This window comes from Orcinus orca, chromosome 1 (assembly GCF_937001465.1).
Source record: "Orcinus orca chromosome 1, mOrcOrc1.1, whole genome shotgun sequence".
Classification (NCBI taxonomy): Eukaryota; Metazoa; Chordata; class Mammalia; order Artiodactyla; family Delphinidae; genus Orcinus; species Orcinus orca.
Window position 1 is genome coordinate 190,144,895 of NC_064559.1, and position 23,633 is coordinate 190,168,527.

The window sequence follows — 23,633 nt, forward strand, 5'->3', positions numbered from 1 at the left end:
CTCCAACTCTGACCTCCAGTCTCATTCAAGTTTTCTGTGTCAGCACAGCACCTGGTAGATGGTTCATGCTCAGTTAATGTTTACTGAATGAATAACTATTTTGTTTTTCCTGACTACTCTTGCCCACACTAATTTCTCCCTTCACCATTCTCCAACCCCACTTAAAATTTGCACACCACAAGGGCAAGGTTCCTCAACCCATAGCGGACCATGCAAAACTAATGGCACTTAAAAAGAGCCTCACCATTAACATCTTTCATAGGCTCCTAGAGAAATGTTTAAAGACAGAAATTTCTAAATTGAATTGTCTAAAAGATTTTTATTGACATAAGACATATACAGAAAAGTACATAAAACATACGTATAGATCAATAAATTATCAAAGTGAACATATAAGTATAACATTACCAGCACCTCAGGAGCCCCTTTCATGCCTGCTCCCAATCCCCCCACCCCATTCCCCCTTCCAAAATGTTTAAAATTGAATTTTAGTCGTATTTAGAAAAGAAGAGTAAGGGGGGATTACTCCTCACCCTGTACCAACAAGGGCAAAGTTCAAGATGACCATCCCATTTGCCCTACCCAAGGAGTGGGCCTGAACACCACAATCTTACATTTGATTATATATTACACTAACCATTATATAAACATAGTCACCACAACAGATAATAAGCAAAGAGTGAGGACGAGTTTCCTTTTCTCTCCCCTGCCCCTGCAATTAACACAGATGATTAAGAAATGTATGTTTTTTAAAATATCACTTAATATAAAATTATTCTAAAGTATAAAAACTAAGTACATACTTGCTTAAGTCCTGTCACAAAGGGCAGGGGGTAACCTGGGTGTTTCTCCTTCCTCTCTCATTAAGACTAAAGAACTTTAAGTTGTTATAGGTCCAAAGGCAAAAGAGGACTTTAAAAGCGCCAACTGATAAGTTTTGTGGAACCTCTGAGAACCTTGCAATCCAGAACTCTTAACAAAGACTACTTTCTATCACTGTGGAATGAACACTTCCCCTACAGAGTGAGGTGACTCCATATTTTCCCTATTTTTAAGAGAAACCTCCCAAAGTAGCCTGAAGCTGCCAAGTTTCTTACAGGGATTGCATGAGCCATTCTATGACTCTAAGGCTAGAATTCCCACCAATCTGACATAGAGGGGGCAAATCCAGATTTGTGCCAATCACATGGGACTCCAAGGTATAAGGTACCTTAGAGAACAAAGTATTATTTCTTCAGTATCTAGACCTCTGAATCAAAGTCAAAATCAAAAAGTGTGTACAAGACAATAAAAAATCAGTGTGCATAACAATAGGTACTTTACGCTCAATTTAAATTATTCAATTCAGAGCATTTTATTTAGCCAACAAGTATTTAGGAATGCCTCCACGTGCTAGGCACCAAAGTTACAAAAAAGGATTTAAAAATAGTGCTTGTAGGGGCTTCCCTGGTGGCGCAGTGGTTGAGAGTCCGCCTGCCGATGCAGGGGACATGGGTTCGTGCCCCGGTCCGGGACGATCCCACATGCTGCGGAGCGACTGGGCCCGTGAGCCATGGTTGCTGAGCCTGCGCGTCCGGAGCCTGTGCTCCGCAACGGGAGAGGCCACAACAGTGAGAGGCCCGCGTACCGCACACAAAAAAAATAAAAATAGTGCTTGTCCTCAAGGAGCTGTCAGTCTAAAGGAAGAGCTGAGTAGTGAACAATTTGTCTTTTCTTAGAGGCAGTTAGGAAATGTTTCTCAAAAGAATGTTTTTTGGGGAAAAAAAGGTAAAAAAAAAAAAGAATGGGAGATCTAATTTAGGGTTGAAGAACAAATAAGAGTTAGCCAGGCAAAAAAAGAAGTGGAAGTAATTAGAAAGGCACAGGGTATATAAAGAGAACATGATACATCTGAGTTGCTGAATGTAGTTCAGCAAAGCTGGAGCACAGAAGTGAAGAGGAGAGATGTAAAATGAAAAAGAACAGTAAGGGCCAGATCATAGAGGCCACAGTATTCCATGCTAAGAAACTTGGACTTCATCAAGTTACAGGCAAGGAAGAATCACTGAAGGATTTAAAATAAGAGTGACACAAATTTGAGGTAGACAGGGAGACCAAATAAGAAGCTGTTGTTGAGAATGATAATAGTCAGGATTTGTGACTGAGTAAATAGGGTGGGCTGATGATGAGAGGTGTAAAGTATAGTAGTAAACAAAAGTTCCTAAGTTGCTGGCTTGGGCAACTGGGTAGATGTGGTACTATTCACTGAAACAGAAAATGTAGGAAAAGGAATAAATTTTCATGAAGAAGAAAACAATAGCAAAAAACTGAAAACAACCCAAATGTCCATCAACAATAGAATAAATAAATTATGGTATATTTATATAGATACACATTCAAGGTGTCTTTGGAAATCCAAGTAGAATATTTCAGTAGATAGCTGGATAAGCAGGTCTGGCACTCAGAAGAGTGATTTTAACCAGAGATATAAATTTGGGCACTTTCCCCATATAGGTGGCAAATGAAGCCATGAAAGTAGATAAAAATAATCCAGGGAGCATATAATAGAGTTAAAAGAAAGAAACTAAAGATAAACCTTGGGGAACATTTACAGTTAAGGGATGAAGAGAGGATAAAGAGCTGAGAAGTAAACTGAGAAGAAGTGACCAAGTGGTAGGAGGAAAACAGGAGAGACTGGTATCACAGAATCCAAAGGAATAGAACATTTCAAGGATGGATAGGCAAGCTCGTCAATGCTGCAAAATGGACAAGGAACATGAAGATGAAAAACTGTCAGATTTATCTTGGCAAGGGCAGTTCAGCAGAGTGGTAAGAGCAGAAATCAAAATGCAGTGAGTTATACCAAGTGCTGGTGAGACTGTGGCACAGCTGCAACCCTTAGTGCTGGTGGGAGTGTGAACTGCTAGCACCACTTTGGAAAACTGATAGTATCTACTAAAGCTGATCATATATGTGTCATCCACAACCCAGCAATTTCACTTCTGGGAATCCAACAGAAATGAATATGACAAGATATGCACTAAAAGACATGTATGAGAATGTTCCCAGGAGCAGCATTCATAAAAGCCACAAACTGTAAACAAGCCAAATGTCCATCAACAGTAGAATGCATAAATAAAGTGTGGTGTAGTCAAACAATGAACTATTATACAGCAGCAAGAATGGATGAACTACTGCTACTCGCCACAACATGGATGATACTCAAAAACATGATATTAAACAAAACAAAAGAAGCCAGACCTAAGAGCACATACTGTATGGTTTCGCTTACGTAAAGTTTAAAAACAGGCAAAACTAATTGATGGTGATAGATGTTAGGAAGACATCTGTTACTTTTGACAGGGCCTGAGGTAGGAGTACTGATTGTTGGGGGCTGGCGGTAGTGACTGGAAGGGGAAACAAAGTGGGATTCTGGAATCCTCCAGAAAAAAATCCTTGATTCATTCATAAATAACTTATTCCAAGCAGGAATAAAATCTAGGAAGCAACTATTGGGTTGGCCAAAAGGTTCATTTTGTTTTTTCCGTTAAGATGGCTCTGGTAGCACTTAGTTGTCTTCAACTTCATTTGAAACAATTTTGTTAGATTATATGTGACAGCTGTCATATCAACATGCATTTAAAAAAAGACTTATCAAAATTGGTGAATTTTTGTATGACATTTTAATATTGAAAATGGAAGGAAAAAAAGCAACATTTTCGGCATATTATGCTTTATTATTTCAAGAGAGGTAAAACTGCAACTGAAACGCACAAAAAGATTTGTGCAGTGTATGGAGAAGGTGCTGTGACTGACCGAATGTGTCAAAAGTAGTTTCATGCTAGAGATTTCTTGCTGGACGATGCTCCATAGGCTGGTAGACCAGTTGAAGTTGATAGCGATCAAATCGAGACATTAACTGAGAACAATCAACGTTATACCACGAGGGAGACAGCTGACATACTCAAAATATTCAAATCAAGCACTGAAAATCATTTGCACCAACTTGGTTATGTTAATCACTTTGATGTTTGGGTTCCACATAAGTTAAGCAAAAAAAAAAACCCTCTTGACCGTATTTCCACATGCAATTCTCTACTTAAATGTAATGAAAACGTTCTGTTTTTAAAACAAATTGTGATGGGCGATGAAAAGTGGACACTGTACAATAATATGGAAAGGAAGAGATCGTGGAGCAAGTGAAATGAACCACCAACAACCACACCAAAGGCTGGTCTTCACCCAAAGAAGGGGATGTTGTGTATATGGCGGGATTGGAAGGGAGTTCTCTATTAGGAGCTCCTTCCGGAAACCGAAAAAATTAATTCCAACAAGTACTGCTCCCAATTAGACCAACTGAAAGCAGCACTCAACAAAAAGCATCCAGAATTAGTCAACAGAAAATGCATAATCTTCCATCAGGATAATGCAAGACCGCATGTTTCTTTGATGACCAGGCAAAAACTGTTACAGCTTGGCTGGGAAGTTCTGATTCATCCACCATATTCATCAGACATTGCACCTTTGGATTTCCATTTATTTAGGTCTTTACAAAATTCTCTTAGTGGAAAAAATTTCAATTCCCTGGAAGACTATAAAAGGCACCTGGAACAGTTCTTTGTTCAAAAAGATAAAAAGTTTTGGGGGACTTCCCTGGGGACTTCCCTGGTGGCGCAGTGGTTGAGAATCCGCCTGCCAATACAGGGGACAGGGGTTCGAGCCCTGGTCCAGGAAGATTCCATATGCTGTGGAGCAGCTAAGCCTGTGAGCCACAACTACTGAGCCTGTGAGCTGCAACTACTGAGCCCACGTGCTGCAACTACTGAAGCCCGCACGCCTAGAGCCTGTGCTCTGCAACAAGAGAAGCCACCACAATGAGAGAGGCCTGTGCACCACAACAAAGAGTAGCCCCCCCCTCAGCAACTAGAGAAAACCTGTGTGCAGCAGCGAAGACCCAATGCAGCCAAAAAATTAAATAAATGAATAAATAAATAAATTTTTTTAAAAAGATGCATCACTGTGAATCTCAGAACACTAAAGAAAGAGAAAAAGAAAAGGAGGGAGGGAGGAAGGGAAGGAAGGAGGGTAAAAGATTCTACTAGCCTAATTCCACACAGGGCAAGAGAGAGGGGAGATCATACAAAGCATCACAAATCAGAATGGCTTTGACCTTCTCAATAGCCAACATTAAAAGCTAGAAGACAATGGAGCAATGCCTTCAAAATTATGAAGGCAAATCATTTCAAGCCTAAAATTCTATACCCAACCAAACTAACAACCAAATACTACAGTGCAATAAACACATTTTCAGACATGTTATGTCTCAAAAAGATTACATCCCATATGTAATTTCTCAGAAGGAGTGCTCTATCAAATACCAGGAAATGCTAAGATAAAGGGGAAACAAGAGAAACATCACAGGAGAGAAGTACAACAAATCCCCAGGATAATGGTGATGGGAAATACCTGGGTCAACTGTATACAAGACAGAGAGAGCAACTCATCCAGACTGGAGAAGTATGACTCAAAGAGATAGCATATTGAAGAAGGACTGTCACCATCACAATGGCTTTTGCTACTGTATTGTCCCTTTAACCTGACAATGCTAAGGAAGTCTTCTCCAAACTCATTTTTGTACAGGATTTACTCGGGCCATGTGCAAATGAAGTTCCTGCTTTCCCTTCTATGTTCTACTTGTTCTACCTGAATCAGCTAAAGACCTTCATTTTAACCCGAAGGAAAACTCTGCTTTGACCTATTTCCGAGAGCTGAAAGTTAGCCATGATGAATTTAGAAGCAGAAAATATAGAACAGCCCATTACCCCAACCATATCCTGTAAGAACCTGGCCCATCAGACCTTCCAGATGCCCCAAATATGATAAGCCCTATGTTTCCCAGGATTCACTTGTCCACTGACTTCCCCAGAAGGGGTTCTTATAAACAATCAGAGAAGTTGAAACTAGATTATGATTCAGAGACATCAACTTTTTTTCCCAGAAATATTTTATCTAAGGGGGACAATAAAGCCCTTTTTAACACAGCCAGATTTGTTGTTTGCTGTACAATCAAATTCAGCTTTTATATTGGGCACTTTTAACATCACTTTATACAGAAATATATCAATGAGTATAAATAAAGCAATTTAATATTTTCTCATTAAAAAATAAATAGGATAGTGAAAACTACTATAAGGAAATAAAATTTGCTGATACGATAAAGTATGGATGACACCAACAATAGCAAAAAGTTTTCAAAGCAACTGGAAGGTTTTTACCAATGTGAGCACTGGAAGCTCAACTGCAAGATGAAAGAATTTCCTCTGCTGAATGCCTTTAGATGAGCCAGCTCCCAGCAATTTAAGTATACTTGGTTCATAGAAAAATTATAACAGTTACATTAAACAAGTAGGTACTGGTACTCAGTGACTTCATTTATATGCCAAATTCAAGTATTCTCAAATATTCTAACATAAACCTGAGTGGGGTACACACACACAATATAAAAACATTCGATTTTATCTCACTGAGCTTGTATAACATAAAATACTTTTCAGAGTATTTTCCTCGATTCATGGGAGAACTTTCTAACTCACAGCTGCAGAAAGTTTTTCACTGTAGTATTAGAGGTGTTGTTTTGTTTTTTAATTACCTTCAATCTTTCCTTACTACGTACACTGTATCTCGGAGAGGCAGGAATAAATACATTCTTAACAACAGTAAAAGAATTAAAACAATTTTGGGGGGTCAGTTTCTTATATTACAAGCAGTCTTCTCACCTTAGAGGTTGCATTATCCCAAATGGCTAGACTAAAGTAGTCTTCTTCCAAAAGATTGAGGTGTTCACATACTCGTTTAAGTAAATCTTGTCCCTTAGCATGTTTCTGCAAAGATACACATACTTTAGTTGAGGTTTCCTCTTATTCCTGCATTTATCACGAAATAACATAAAATGTCACTTTCCAATTTTCTCTTTTATCCTTGGTTACTAACACTTTCAGATGGCTGCACAGTGCAAGTAGAACAAAGTGAGTAACAAAAATCCTGTTTCTTAATTTGTCAGTTTAAATATGCAACACATTTATAGTTGCTTGGAAATGCTGCTACAATTCAAAGCAAAATTCCATCAAGCATCCCCCACCTCCATCCTAAACATTACATTCTTTATTTTTGGTGTATTTCCTGAAGCCTGCTATGGGTCGCTGTCAGTCAGCATGAGCACCTGACTTAACTGAATCAGCCGTCAACACTGACAATTAACAGTGGCTATGGAAATCATTAGACTCTCTATCATTCCCAGACCAAATGTCCCAAGACAATGAGCTATGTCTCAAATCCCCGCAATCTCTTTCAGAAAAATGCATAAAGTATAAGATCTTAGATACCCTCCAGACATTACCCGTTGCAGTGGTTCTTACAGTTGTGCTACAAATCATTTCTTAATGTTTCTCTACCCAGAAAATCAAACCATTACCAATTTGGGGGACTTGTATTCCTGTTTATAGGGAGGAAATGCCATAACTTAGGGACCGAGATTTAGAGTGAAAAAGTCCCTGCTTTTTCATTTACTAGCTAAACAACCTGAGTCAATTTCTGAACATTAGCTTTCTCATCTGTAAAGTGATAAGAAAATGTATACCTGTCCTACCTAACTACTGGAATTGTTGAAAAAAATTAAACATGCTGGACTTCCCTGGTGGCTCAGTGGTTAAGAATCCACCTGCCAATGCAGGGGACACGGGTTCAAGCCCCAGTCCGGGAAGATCCCACATGCTGTGGAGCAACTAAGCCCGTGAGCCACAACTACTAAGCCTGCACCCCACAACTACTGAAGCCCGTGCGCCTAGAGCCCGTGCTCCGCAACAAGAGAAGGTGCAGCAATGAGAAGCCTGCGCACTGCAACGAATACAGCCCCTGCTCGCTGCAGCTAGAGAAAGCCCGCACAGAGCAATGAAGACCCAATGCAGCCAAAAATAAATAAATAAATTTATTTTTTAAAAAATAATAATAAAAACATTTTTAAATAATAAAAAAAATTAAACTTGCTAATGTCTTCTGAGAAATACATTTTTTAAAACTTCCAAGGGCTTCCCTGGTGGCGCAGTGGTTGAGAGTCCGCCTGCCGATGCAGGGGACACGGGTTCGTGCCCCGGTCCGGGAAGATCCCACATGCTGCGGAGCGGCTGGGCCCGTGAGCCGTGGCCGCTGAGCCTGCGCGTCCGGAGCCTGTGCTTCGCAGCAGGAGAGGCCACAACAGTGAGAGGCCCGCGTACCGCCAAAAAAAAAAAAAAAAAAAAACTTCCAAAAAATTAGAAATCATTTTTTGGCACATATACATGACATGTCCTTCGAGAGACATGTCTGAGCTGAGCTATTTTTAATGACTATTAGTAATTCACATAGATGTTAACTCATTTATAGACTTATCCCATCTACATTATATCATTTTCTTCATTTTCTCCCTTCTATGTTTTCACTCTACATGACAGAGATGATTAGGGAATTCTTCACATACAGGTCCCTACTCCCTTATTTATAATTCCAAAATTCAGAAGTTCTAAAAAGTAAAAGGTTGGGCTTGTTTATTTTGTTTTTGTTCAAAGCTCATCTGAAGGCAAATTCTGACCTGAACTGTTATGGGCTATATTTTATCTTTATTTATCCAACTTAGAGTGAATCTTCATATATTTTACCATAGAAATAATGTGTTTGATAATGTACCTACTGCTACACACTCTGCTGGGAATATTATGAAATTTGCAGGATATGTACTTGTTGCTTTTCTAAAACCCAAAATATTCTGAATTCTAAAACCCAAAATATTCTGAATTCTGAAACACATCTGCCCCCAAATGTTTCAGATATAAGGGACCCATATCTAGATTTTGGTCTGAATGGGAAGAATGAGTGTGGAATAGCTTTCCCCATCTCTAGACTAGCTAGTGGTGAGAAGCAGCAAGAGCAGACCCTAGGTCTTCTCCAGTTACCAGGTGTAGTAACTATTTTAAAAATGCAACAGTGTATTTTTCTTGATTTCTATTTCAAAACTTGGAGAGAGAATTCCTATTAATAAACACAGCATAATATTTTAGACTACTTATTTGTGTTTTGATATATTTGCATATAAATAATTCAATTTCAAAATAATTTTTTACACACCTAAGATACAAGCATATGTGAATTATATGTTTTATCAAAAGGCTATTATTAGTAATCATCACAATTGCTTTTTATCAAGCATATCGTAATTGGCAATTACTGCTCTAGTTAAAAAAATAGCTGATAGGGCTTCTCTGGTGGTGCAGCGGTTGAGAGTCCGCCTGCCGATGCAGGGGACGCAGGTTCGTGCCCCGGTCTGGGAGGATCCCACATGCCGCAGAGCGGCTGGGCCCGTGGGCCATGGCCGCTGAGCCTCCGCAACGGGAGAGGCCACAGCAGTGAGAGGCCCGCGTACCGCAAAAAAAAAAAAAAAAAAAAAAAGCTGATAGATTTTTAAGGACTTTTAACTTGTCTTGAAGAAGCAAAAGAATAACTGGAACAACTCTGACATTTTTATTCAATCTTGATTCAATTATTTATTCTTTCTGGAAATAATAGAGAATTTTAATAAATGGGATTACTTAATTTAAGTTTTTTATATACTATCTCATGGAGCTAAAGAAATACATTAAATAAAGCTCATTAAGGTTTAGATCTGGGAGAGCAGAAATGAACAGATAGTAAATTTTTTTTTTTTTATAAATACAATTATGGGTACTGCTAGACCTAGAAATTGAGGCTATCCTGGGAAATCTAGTCATGGAAGATCACTCTATAAATAACAAACCAATTTTTTTCTTAAACAAAATTATTTTGGATTATAAAAGTAACACATGCTCAATTCACAAGATTTGGCAGATACAGAAAAAGCTGGAGAAGAAAATAAGACTCACTCATAATCCTTCCACACCTCCACCTCCAGAAAATCACTATTAATATTTCAGTCCATAGAAATATTCATTATACTGGGTCTTAGGCCACGGCACCACTTACCCAACCCTACATGAAACAGTTTGTAAGAGTTTTAACCACTTGAGATTGAAATGCGCTCACCTCCACAACACATTCATAAACTGTGTCATCCAACAAAGAAACCTTGCAATGCATGTTTCTGTGTCTTCTGATCGATTTCTGGGAAGCTTTTAATTCTCTTTCTGCTACTGACTCAGGACTTTCTTCTTTTACTTCTGTTTTAGAGCAGTCTTCCAGTCCTCCTCCTTCCTCAGTCTGAAAATCGGGATCTTCTCTGTGTTCTTCCTGAGCAGGCTACATACCCATGACATCACCAAGTCAGTAACAAAGACATTTCACAAAACATGCAGTATACACTTTTGCCTATAATATTGCTACCAATAAAAGCACTAACTGAAGAAGAAAAACTGTTAAAACAAATACAAGTGATATTAAGATTATTTTTCTGTAAAAGATATTATGATCTCCCAAAAGATCCACAGACTCTGCTATTCTCAAAACTTTATGATAGAAGGTAAAATCCCATCTTTCAAATCAATAAATGAAGGTTTCAGGTAAACCAGAGGACAGCAATCTGTTGCTCTCAGCACTATATTTTCTCCCTGACTATACCATTGCCTATTATTAAAACCTATTAAAACTTAAACATCTTTGCCCCATGCTCCTCAATTTTAGCGAGGTAGCCTTATGAATTGCAAAACGAGTTGTGATTTGTCATGCAATCTAAATTTTATGAATGGGGAATTCCCTGGTGGCCCGGTGGTTAAGACTCCACGCTCTCACTGCCAAGGGCCCAGGTTCAGTCCCTGGTCGGGGAACTAAGATCCCACAGGCCTCGAGGCGTGGCCCAAAAACAAAAAAAACCCATAAATTTTTTTGAATGGTTAAGAGGGGTTCTTGGGACCTTTTCAGAGAATAAGGCAACATATGTATAGTAGGCTAACAACTGTAAATACCAATTAACTCATTTTTACCAGGTATCAACCATGATAAATGCAAAGAAGATTCAAAGAAGCAAGAGACAGATTGAAATCTGGATGTCCTAGGGCAATCATTAAGTCACCCCAAAGTAATACAGGTAAGTGAAACAACATTTTGGCATACACTTACTCACTTTCGTCACAATAAAATTGCTGAAAGGTTCTTAACTAAACCTCACTAATTCTTTTCTTTCAAAAAAATACGTAGTTGGGGCTTCCCTGGTGGCGCAGTGGTTGAGAGTCCGCCTGCCGATGCAGGGGACACGGGTTCGTGCCCCGGCCCGGGAAGATCCCACATGCCGCGGAGCGGCTGGGCCCGTGAGCCATGGCCGCTGGGCCTGCGCGTCTGGAGCCTGTGCTCCGCAACGGGAGAGGCCACAGCAGTGAGAGGCCTGCGTACCGCAAAAAAAAAAAAAAAAACAGTAAAATAAGCCTCTGCTTTCACAGTATGAATGACAAAAGTAAACACGTAGTACAGATTTCAAAAACACTTTAGAGTTTTTTATTTTCAAAGGTTAAAGAAAAACTTCATTATGATGCTGGTAAAAAGATAGTACTACTTTACAAGCATTGATTAAATATCAACTATTCAAAAGAAATATAGAGGGCTTCCCTGGTGGTGCAGTGGTTGAGAGGCCGCCTGCCGATGCGGGGGACACGGGTTCATGCCCCGGTCCGGGAAGATCCCACATGCCGCGGAGCGGCTGGGCCCGTGAGCCATGGCCGCTGCGCCTGCGCATCCAGAGCCTGTGCTCCGCAACGGGACAGGCCGCGACAGTGAGAGGCCAGGCCCGTGTACCGCAAAAAAAAAAACCGTAGTTGACATTTAGGAAAAAGGATTTAATTATTTGGCTCCTGCTCCTCCTGCATTAGATATTGGAGGTGTCTACAAGTCTCCTTCCCCTCCTTCATGACCCTCTTAAATGTTACGTCTTCATTAAGGCCTTCACTGGCTATCCTACCTGGCCTATCCCCACTCTACTAGTATTCTTCATGTTAGTACCCTGTTTATTGCCTTCATAACATTTATTACAATACATAATTAATTTGTATTTACAACTTTTTTTGTCTCTTCCATTAGACTATAAAGTTATCAAGAGTAGGGATGTTTGTTCAATAATAATAATATTTAATAATAATAATGAAAATAATAACAAACATTTATATAGAAATTACAATGGGTCATTTACTGTTCTAAAAGCATTACTTACATGAACTCATTTAATCCTATGGGGAGGGTACTATTATTATCCCCCCTTGACAAATAAGAAACTGAGGCCAGAGAAGTTAATTTGCCTAGGATCATACAGTCAGTAAGTCACATACCACTTTGACTCCAGAATTCATGATCTTAAACCTCTTTGCCATATTATAGTTCTTATTTACCAATGTATGTCCAGCTTAGGACCTGGCACACACAGCAGGTTTTCAGTAAATTTGTTGAGTAAATAAATATTAAAAAATGACACATGGCTTCCAAAAAATCCAAGGTACCCTAGATGAAGGTTGGTGCAGTCCTACAATGCAAACTCACTTTTAAAAAATCTGGTATAGAAAAGGACCACTCAAATGAAATTCTACTATGAAATCAATGAATGGGATTTTAGTTAAATCTAAAATTAACTTTGTCATCTGTTTCAACTTCAGTACAAATGTTATGATCTTTAGACAAAACAGACTAGCCCTGATTCAAATGCTAATTAAAACAAGATATGGATTTTTCCATACATAAAGCAAAGGAGAAAAAAAGCAATTTAGAACCTCTTGAAAGTACCAGACTTCCTGAAAGATAATGTAATTTAACTCTTTTGGTACTCCTAAAATTAAATTAAATTAATGACATTAAGATATGTAGCTTCTCTGCCTTTACTGTTCATGTTTATTGACTAAGTAATAATAACTAACATTTATTGAGTGCTTATAATATGTCAGGCAATGTCTTAAGAGCTTTACACGTTTATCTCTTTTAATCCTCATAATGGCCAAATAAGGTGAACATTATTATCCTCATTGTACAGAGGAGAAAACTGATAAAGCAAAAGTGTCACTTCTCTACACCTGAACCCTCTAGTCTGATTCCATAGCCTCCATTCTTAACTATTATACTATAAATAAAATTTTGTTTTCAACCTTGTTTCACTATAGCAAGTACACAATAACAACTTTATCCTAAACTTTACTCTTAGCACTTTTGATGTATAAGTAATCATTCTAGAAATACATATTTTTTTAAGTCTAATGAAACTGTATAGCCTAAACCTGAGACCTATAATAGAAACATATAGGACTTACATTTTTTACAATGCAGATAATGCCCACATGCTTCAGAAAAAAAAAGACTTTGAAAATAACTCTTAATTTGTAGTTCAGTAGGCCTGAAAATAAATGGGATTCCTAGAAAATAGTTTGAGTTACAGTACTAATATTTTCTCATGATTTTTGGACAGATGACCACATTCACAACTCATATTTAGTTTACACTGTGACACAATTAAGGCTCCACCCAACTACTATATATTACAAAGGTGATATAAAGAGCTAACTTTCCTCATCTATATCCTACACTCTGTGGGAATATGACCTAGTTGGAGAAAATGATAAAGATAAGGCAGACACGGTTCAAACTTATCACACACCTCTGGGTGGTCTGAATCTATCTCATGACTTTTATAAAGACTTCCATAAAAGGACCATGTTTGCTGATAAATTACCCCATTTCTAATAATTCCACCAAAATAAACTCTAAACCACTTCACTTTCTCCTCCCCCCCCCCGCCTCATTAAAAATCCTGGACTTTTTGCATTAAAATAGCAAAATGTAAATTCGTTTGATACATTTCTTTTCTTTCATTTTCTTTTCTTTGATTTATGCCGTGTAAGTATCTTTCTAAAAATCAAGTTACCACTGACTACATGAATTTCTTTAGAGCAGAAACTCTGAAGCATCATGTTACTTATCACTAACAACTGGCTAGTAAGAAATAAAACCAAATGTTCTTAAATGAAAAGTAAAGTGTATAACCTCCCTTCACCTCCCACACATTCGCACACCCTTACCTGTGTTTCTGCACTGCTTAATGAATGAAGATCCAAGGATGGGTCTGTTTTGAGCTCAGGCTCAGGAGCTGCAATCGGGGCCTTTAAAATGATCTCTTCGTCAAGACTGGCTCCAAATTCTATCTCTTTATGACCTTCACCTTTCTCTTTCGCTGACTCTACTTCTTTGCCTTCCTCCTCAGAGACCTGAGATTTAGGCCTTTTGAGAAATGAGGAGAACAGCCGTGACAGGCCCCTGTTTTCTGATGTCCGCTCCTTGTTCTTGGTCAAATCTTCATGTGTTGGAGTGTCTCCATTGGATGTTTTCAGCTTCTGCTCACACTGATTATCTCCCTCGGCTGCTGCTTGAGGAGCCTCTTCCAGCTGAGTTTCCTGTTGACCCGAGTTTGTGGCTCCCTCACCCTCTTCCTTCTGTTGTTGCTGCTGTGGATTTTCAGCCTCAGCCACTAAACTCTTCTCTGTTGTCATGACGTTGCTATTAAAAAGAAGATGGAAAAGGGGAGCTCTTAGAAGCAAAACACATTACTGAAGGCAAAACCCTCACTTAGGTCAAGTGTGCAAGAATTAATATTTTTAGGTATTTAATCAGCAACAGACAGTACTCCAGTCCATTAAACATAAGACTTTCCATTAAAGCACAAAAATATCTTACCTATACATCCTGGATAAATTATTAATGCCTTGACTTGCTAAAGTTATGACATAGAGAAATTAGCTTAAAATAGTACCCTCTGAAGCCACCTTAGTGAAATGTATCATATTTTAAATTCAAAGCTCAGAACTGGACATAGCAAATACATTTTTATCCTTCCTAAAAAAAAAGATGTTATTTATACACTGTCCTTTGAGGGTATCAGTCTTCAGGTGCTAGATTTGCAGGAATTATATGCAAAATTCTCTACACCCCAAGAGATAATGGGATTAAAAGGTTCCCCAACTCTTTATTATTCTATTTCTTTATATTTCTCAGAATGCATAGACTTCATATTAAGAACAGAAATGTAGAATTCTGTTCATTTGTTATCAGACTTGACAACAGCAATGACAAGTATACAGTTAAAATAATCACAAAAGAATTCCTTAGGTTTTCGTGTTACAACAGTAAATTACAGCCTCTTGCAGAAGAATACAACTTTAAGTTCTTTAAGACCTTTCTTCCTTCTGACAAATATGATTTTGAATGCTCATCATTTTTAAGAGTAGCAGTGAACTATTACAACAGAGGAAACCAGAGAAATAATAGAGAAAAAGAAACAAAATAGAGAAGAAAAATTTAGAAAGCAAATGTTGATTCAAGTATAAGAGAGGAGAAGGCAGGCTGTAGACCTCACATATTTCAAACTTGTTGGTTTCTAGCCTCCTGATCTCAAAACTCCCAGTATTATTAGTTAAGCCACATAATAATGGCAAAGAGCAATGTCACACCTAGTTTACTACAGGATAACCAACACACAAGGGAACTTTTGAGCAATTTGACTACTGATGGCCTTACACTTTGATTCACTGCTATACCTAAAAGTACTCCACTCAAAAAGCAGCATTTACATTGTCTCTGCTTCTGCTCCATACTATTTAGATAAAGTAATTTCATTTGGATTTAACAATCCGAATTAATGAACCATATTTAGCTCATTCCCTCCTCAGGCCCTTTACACTTGCTGTTCTCTCAGCCTATGATGTTCTTCTCCTAGATATTTGAAAGATGGCCCTCTCCTCATTACTACCTCTGCTCAGATGTCACCTCTTTAGAAAGCCCTCCCATACACACCCTATCTAAAATAATGGCCCTTACTCCTCCAGATGGCCTCACAGCACCTACTGTACTTATTATTATTTACGAATATGTTAACTTTTTTGTTTATTATCTTCCATTCCCCCAGCTAAAATGTAAGTTCCATGAGGACAGAATGGTCCCTGGCACATTATACGTATTAATAAAAGTCTGTTGAATAAATTAATTTCAATTGAATATACCTGACAAATAAAAACTGCAAAGGTGTTCTCTAAATTATTCGAGTAAATTTACTTCAAATGCATAGGTCCTATGCTAGGTGCCTGGGATACAACAGTAAACAAAACAAAACAAATAAGGTCTCTGTCATCATGGAGTTTATATTCTTGATTCAACTTTAACCAGTATAATGAAAGAAAATTTAAGAGAACTCTTATTTACAATATGAGTGAAATCTAAATAATTATGTGTAAATGGAACAAAACAGTGAAAACTACGGAAGGAAGTTAATGGTACTGAGAGCTATTTCCGTGTCAGGCCCCGGGTAAGGGATATTATCTACATTATTTAAATTAAGCCTTTCAACAACCCTGAAAGGGAAAGAGGAATTGCTTAACCTCATAGTTGAGGAAACTGAAACTCAGAAAGTAATTGGCCCAAGGTCACACTGCTAGTAGGTGACAAACCACTATAAGTGGTATTGAAATAAATAAAGGTATATTAATAAAAGGAAAAGCCTTTATGTGAGCTCTTACTGCTGATCTACTTAAATTATTTTATTTTGAGCATTAAAAATATTTTAAGCAATAAAAATATTTACAAAAGCATATTTTCTAGTCTCATCGATTAAGTCATCAAAATTATTCTGCACTAATAAAATATACAATTCAGTCTTTATAACATCACTTAAACATTTACCAACCAATACACATTCTGAATTTGCTACCCTTGAGTGAGGTACACTTGTACTTAAAAGAAATAAGCTTGTTTTCAATTCCTCCTTATATTAGGAGTAGGCAATTGATTTTTCCAAAATTCTTTTTCTTTAATCTCTAAGTAATCAAACTTGACCCAGAAAGAAAACTTGGATATCAAACCACCAGCTATTCTAAAAGAGTAATGATTTGATTTGAGACCACCAATTTACTTCATACTTCCTTTGCAAAAATAAACAGAGGACAGGCTGAGAACTGAGCACTATTTTCCATGGATTTTGGATATGACTTTATTATTCACCTTCCTGAAAAGACACAGAAACCATTTCTATATTAAAATTTTCCTATACAACAGACTTTACAACAAGGTCTCATAAAGATCCATTAAAAAATTACAAATCATTTGGGAACATTTTAGCAGATATGAAAATCACTCAAACCTTACTTCTAACAACCTTGTACTTGTACCTTTCAGTAAATAAAGAGTATTTTTCTTGTGTTTTCAATATTTTCTTATCATTGAAAAAAGAAAAAAGATCTTCTAAGGATATTCCTATAATTGCTTTCACATGAAAGGGTGTCATCTCTAAGAAAGTAGCTGAATGAGTACTCAGTTGTTTAAAAAATACACACACACAGATGGTAACAATCTGTATGCTTGTTAAATTTTAATGTGCATCGAATCACCCAGTAATCTTGTTAAAATATAGATTCTTATTCTGCAGGTCTGGAATGGGGCCTGAGACTCTGCATTTCTAACAAGCTCCCGGATGTTGTCACTGCTGCCGGCCCACTGACCACACTTTGAGTAGCAAGGCAGAGAAAATCATTATTTCTTTGGAAACATACTCAAAATGCCTGAGAAACAAAGATGGCAAAAAGCTACTTTCAGAAAGTGGAATATGAACAGTGAGAAATACTTGACACACAAATGCTCAACAAATGCTTGCTGAATTAATGAATGAAGCATGGGCTTCCCTGGTGGCTCAGTGGTTAAGAATCCGTCTGTCAATTCAGGGGACACGGGTTTGAGCCCTGGTCTGGGAAGATCCCACATGCTGTGGAGCAACTAAGCCCATGGGTCACAACTACTGAGCCTGCGCTCTAGAGCCCAAGAGCCACAATTACTGAGCCTGCGTGCCACACCTACTGAGGCCTGTGCACCTAGATCCCATGCTCCGCAACAAGAGAAGCCACTGCAGTCAGAAGCCCACGCACTGCAACAAAGGGTAGCCCCCGCTCACCACAACTAGAGAAAGCCCGCACACAGCAACAAAGACCCAACACAGCCAAAAGTTTTAATAACAATAATAAATAAAATAAATTTTTAAAAAATGAATGAAGCAAAGAATGCAACATATTATTAAATGTGGAAGCTGACGATTAATGTTTTTTTAGAACTCGTTTGGTGCTTAATCAAAAGTTAATTGAAATTTTTAACCACAGATCTGTGGCAATTTCAAGTTGTCTATGCAGCAGTGACACTTGCCTAGAGTCAGTTTCTGTGTATCTCTATTGATATGCTCTCTTTGCCACATTTAGGAAGGAATGATCCAGTCATATGAATTAAGAATTAAAGAATAACATCTATCAGTGCAAAACCAATACATTTTGCCACATACCTGGACATATGTAAAAAACAAGCTGAATACAAGTGAAAAAGAGATGAGAACACAATATAAGGAACAAGCAGAAGGGCAAACAAGTTCTCCCAGAACATATAGAAACCAACCTCAGGTAATATAAATGCAAGAAAACAACCAGGAAATAAGACAATGCAGATTCAGCAGATATGCTACAATTCAGTCTATGCAAGGAAAAACAGATAAAAATGAATTATTAAGGGCAGTTTTCATGTATGTTCTTTCCAGCCATGTGCACACATGGGTAGCAATGCATTTAGTAAGAGTCACAAGAGCAACAGGAGGTGGGGTGGATGGGGGATATAAAAAATGAAACTGATAAATCAGGCAAGTATCCCCAGTTAACTCTGAGACTGATCAGAAATAAACAAAAAATAAATAGCAAAAAGAAAAAAATCCTATGGGCCATTTACTAAAAGCTCAAATAAACTCATCCTGACAAATCTGTTACACATGCAGCCAAGTTCTCCACCTTACAAAAGATAGGATGGGTAACCAGAAAAAAAGGCACAAAGAAGTCAAGCAGCAAAGACAGGATAAATGCTCTACAAACAGGCCCTTCCTTTGTAAATGAGACTATTTTTCATTCTGGATCCAAAATCCAAAAGGAGGTATCTATTTACTTAATGTCAGAAAGAGGTCTTCTGATTTAAAAAAAAAAAAAAAATCAGCACAGCCATGAAGACAAAGCCATTCCATCTCAATCCTAATCCTCCAAACCCTAGGAATTATACCCCATCTGGTATCAAAGATACACTTGTTTTAACAGTGTACATCTGTTGACTTCAGGCAAATCAGAGCTTTAAAAACCTGATACTGAGCAGATTGCAAGGGCCAGATGATATCTTTCAACTTTTTTGTATCTCTTTCTAACATTACTATGGTCAGTTATCCACTAATGTTTAAGTGGAAAACTTGGTAAAAAAAAAAACAAAACACTACGGGTTTCCCTGGTGGCACTGTGGATGAGAGTCCGCCTGCCGATGCAGGGGACATGGGTTCGTGCCCCGGTCCGGGAAGATCCCACATGCCGCGGAGCGGCTGGGCCCGTGAGCCATGGCCGCTGAGCCTGCGCGTCCGGAGTCTGTGCTCCGCAACGGGAGAGGCCACAACAGTGAGAGGCCCGCGTACCGCAAAAAAAAAAAACAAAATAAAAAACACTACAGTTTGGCACCACTAAGAAAATTTCCCTTACAATCACCATTTAGGGATAAAATTTAATAATTTAATTTTTGGTAATACTCCTCAAATTAGCTCACTGAACATCTATCAGTGTTTACTGGGTGCTAATTATGTATAAGGTTTTGGCTCAGCTATTTGAGAGGGACCCAAAAAGGATAATATACAATTCTTAAGGAGATAAGACATATATACAAATTACTAAAACACAAGGCAGTACCTGGTGCTTAATCAGACAGGGCCTCATGAGTGGAACCAGTTAAGCACTAGAGAAGTACAAAGTAAGTACTTTCAACTAGAGTGATCACAAAAGGCCATGTGGAAAGGTCGCTTTTTAAGTTATGCTTTGAAGGATGAGTATAAGATGTCAATACAAAACAACCTAAAGTGTAAAGGACAAATGAAATTCCAGATAAGGGACTGAACTGGCATTAGTACAATACTGTAGCTATTCAAGAATTAGCAAGTAGTCCAGACTGGGTGATATAGGGCTACAAAAGGGAAGTAGAAGGAAATAAGGTTAGATTAGTTGCCATTTAAAATTAATTCTAACTGAAATAATAATAATAGTAGCTACTTTTATTAAGTACCTACTAAACACCATACATTATTCTACACACTTTACCATGTTATCTTAGAACCATTCTATAAGGCAGGTGTTTTCATTTCCCAGATAAATATCAATAAACATGTTCTGGGAGGTTAAAATTTTTGCCTCAGATCATAGAAGTAAGCCCATGTTTTAATGAAACTATTAATATACTACAAGCTGGTGATTCTATTGTAAATTCCCAGTATAGTGTCTGTCTTTCCAAATCTTGGTATTTCTACCCCACTGTTCTCTGCTAAAGAAAACCCTATCTGGAACCCTCCTACACTGTTGGTGGGAATGTAAATTGGTGCAGCCACTATGGAAAACAGTATAGATGTTCCTTAAAAAACTAAAAATAGAGCTACCATATGATCCAGCAATTCCACTCCTGGGCATCTATCCAGAAAAGACAGAAACTCTAATTTGAAAAGATACATGTACCCTAATGTTCATAGCAGCACTATTTACAATAGCCAAGACATGGAAACAACACAAGTGCCCATCGAGAGACAATTGGTTTAAGAAGATGTGGTATAAATATACAATGGACTATTACTCAGCCATTAAAAGAATGAAATATTGCAGCAACATGGATGGCCCTAGAGAATATCATACTAAGGGAAGTAAGTCAGACAGAGAAAGACAAATATTATATCACTTATATGTGGAATCTAAAAAATAATACAAATAAGCCTATATACAAAACAGAAACAGACCCACGGACAAAGAAAACAAACTTATGGTTACCAAAGGGGTAAAAGGGAAGTGAGAGAGGGATAAATTAGGAGTACTGGATTAACAGATACAAATTACTATACAAAAAAATAGATAAGCAAGAAGGATTTACTGTATAACACAGGGAACTATATTCAATATCTTTTAATAACCTATAATGGAAAATAAGCTGAAGAAAAAAATATATATATAACTGAATCACTTTGCTGTACACCTGAAACTAACACAATATTGTAAATTAACTACACTTCAAAAAGGAGGAGGGGGAGGGGGAGAGGAAACTCCTATCTATTAAGAATTTATGGACAGGCTTTCAATCTGGCCAAGACCACCTCTATTCCCACCAATTTCAAGTCCCCAATTCATGACATATTTCTCTTCCCATGGAGTGTATGTGAAGATGGAATGGGGAGACAGGGAAAGACAGGCAAAGAAAACAGATTATGAAAGGACTTGAATATCATGCTAAATAATCAGACTTTATCCTGAAGGCAGTGGAGAACCACTGAAGGCTTTTAAACAGGGAAGTGGGTAAACAAAGTGAAGGCAGGACAGACTAGAAGCAGAGAGAAACTCAACAAACGACTGGGTAAATTCAGGTTATCAGTGAATAAATTCACAATGGGAATCCCTAGGGAAGCTGAAACCAATACTGGGCAGAGAAACTTGAAAAGCCTTGCAACCAAGGTTTAAGAGCTACTGTTGCCCTTAGTTTCTCTAGCTTATGCTCATTAGCATGTTTCTCAATAACACAGTCAATTTCATGTCTGAGCCCAAAGGTATTTTTATAACATACTTCCTTGACCCACTCTGATAAATGGCTTAGTAAAAGAGGTCTAGCAATAGAACCAAAGTAGAAAAGAGAAGGGAAGAGAGACGGATACCTCACAGGCATCTCGATACATGTCCAAAATTAAACTCTTGATTCTCTTTTTCCTATCCCATTAACTGGCTTAATCATACCATCTAGTAGCTCTAACCAGAAACCTGTCATCCTTGGCTCAGCCTTCTCCATTTCGCTTCCCAATCAAATCCATCTGTTAATCCTATAACCTCCAAAATAGAATTAGAATCAGTCTACTTTTCACCTTCTATACCACTACCATGTTTGTGCAAGCCTCTTTCACTTCTCCTTGTATGCTCTCAACACCCTCACCTTGTTCCACTTTCCTCCTAGCCTCTATCCTATAGTCATACTAGCCAAGTGCTCTCCTGGCTTAAGTCATTTGTGCATGCCATTTCCTTGGACTGGAATACACCCCCAACCCCTGCAATAAGGCTGGTTTCTTCTTATACCTCAAGATTCAGCTTGAATAATTCCTCCTCAAAACAACCTTCCTTGACTGCCCTAATATCTACATAAGTCTCCCCATAAGTCCCTTCCCCAGTTCTCTACCCAGTACCTATTTATTTCCTTCACAGTACTTCTCTCAATGTATATGAACATACGTGTTGTTTACCTGTCAGTGTCTGTCTTCCCCAATCCACCACCTCCAACCGCACTGCAATATCCATGACAGAAGGACTGTTTTCCCTTCCATGGTATACCTAGTACTTAGAACTGAACTTGTGCTGCTACCTAGCACAGAACCTAGTATCTAGCACAGAACACTGTAGATATTCAATAAATATTTGTTCAGTAAATGGATAAATATAAGGAAAAAGAATAACTTAGGTTTAACCATATCAATTATACATATACAGGATGGATGTTATTCAATTTCACAACAGTTCATAAGAAAAGAATGTTAAGGTCTTGAGTGAACACACTCCAACAGAGATAAAATTCTAAAACAGCTAACAATCTTTAGCTGCATTTCTAGACTTATAGTGACCAAAGCACTCATTTGACTCTTCAACATGTATTTTCTGAGAATGTTACAGTGTTCTAGGCAATATGGTAAGCAGTAGGGCTACAACAGTGAGAAAGACAAACATAGTCCCTGACCTCCTGGGCTACACTCTCCATCCAGAAGATCATGGAAAGTAACAATCGCTCAGTTCTCATTAGTTATATTACATTTTAAATCTTACATTCAGCTCTGGGCAGTTTATTTTAAAGCAGCGGTCCCCAACCTTTTTGGCACCAGGGGCCGGTTCCGTGGAAGACAATTTTTCCACAGACAAGGCGGGGGTGGGGTGGGGGGGGGTGGAGGGCGGGAGGATATGGTTCAGGCGGTAATGCGAGTGATGGGGAGCGATGGGGAGCGGCAGATGAAGCTTCCCTCTCTTGCCCACCACTCACCTCCTGCTGTGCAGCCCGGTTCCTAACAGGACGGGGACTGCAATCGGTCCACAGCCTGGCGGTTTGGGGACCCCTGTTTTAAAGAAACCAGAATCTGTCCAAAGAAGAGATATAACATAATGATGGAATTTGAAACCATGTCATAAGGTAAATAATTGAAAGGTATTAGGATGCTTAACCTAGAAAAAGAGAACAGAGAACAGGGAAGTGATTGTTGCCCTCACAAATTTCAAGAGCTGCCACATTCTATGTGATTCCTAAGAGCAAATCTCAGATTAGTCAGTGGAAATTACAAAGACACAGTTTTCATTTCAAAATAAAAGGAAGAAATTCCTAATAAATCGAGATATCTAATAATTTAATGATCTTCTTGGGAATGAGTTTATTATCACTGGAAATATTCAGTCAGAAGCTGAATGACCATTTGTCATGGATGCCAGAGAAAGGGTTCTTCCATTAAGTGGGTCCTTGCATTAAGTGACCTCTAAGGTTCCATGCAATGCTAAGATTTTACAGATAGGAAGGAAGGTAAGGAAGAAAATAAAAGG

At 38.2% G+C, this 23,633-nt stretch overlaps 1 protein-coding gene across 32 annotated transcripts in view; it reads right to left on the reverse strand.

Moving 5' to 3' along the window:
- EPB41 (erythrocyte membrane protein band 4.1) overlaps nt 1-23,633 on the reverse strand; it is a 205,563-nt gene that overhangs the window by 110,089 nt on the left and 71,841 nt on the right. For 21 of the 32 annotated variants that reach the window (XM_049711689.1, XM_049711648.1, XM_049711625.1 and 18 more), the window contains exons 2-4: nt 14,025-14,482; nt 10,069-10,281; nt 6,756-6,860 (exon numbers count right to left, since the gene is read on the reverse strand). In XM_049711689.1, the coding sequence (XP_049567646.1) occupies nt 6,756-6,860; nt 10,069-10,281; nt 14,025-14,482 (776 nt within the window). Of the gene's footprint in view, nt 1-6,755; nt 6,861-10,068; nt 10,282-14,024; nt 14,500-23,633 lie in introns of those variants that run through there. The other 11 variants (XM_033422362.2, XM_033422359.2, XM_049711696.1 and 8 more) reach the window with 1 other exon arrangement.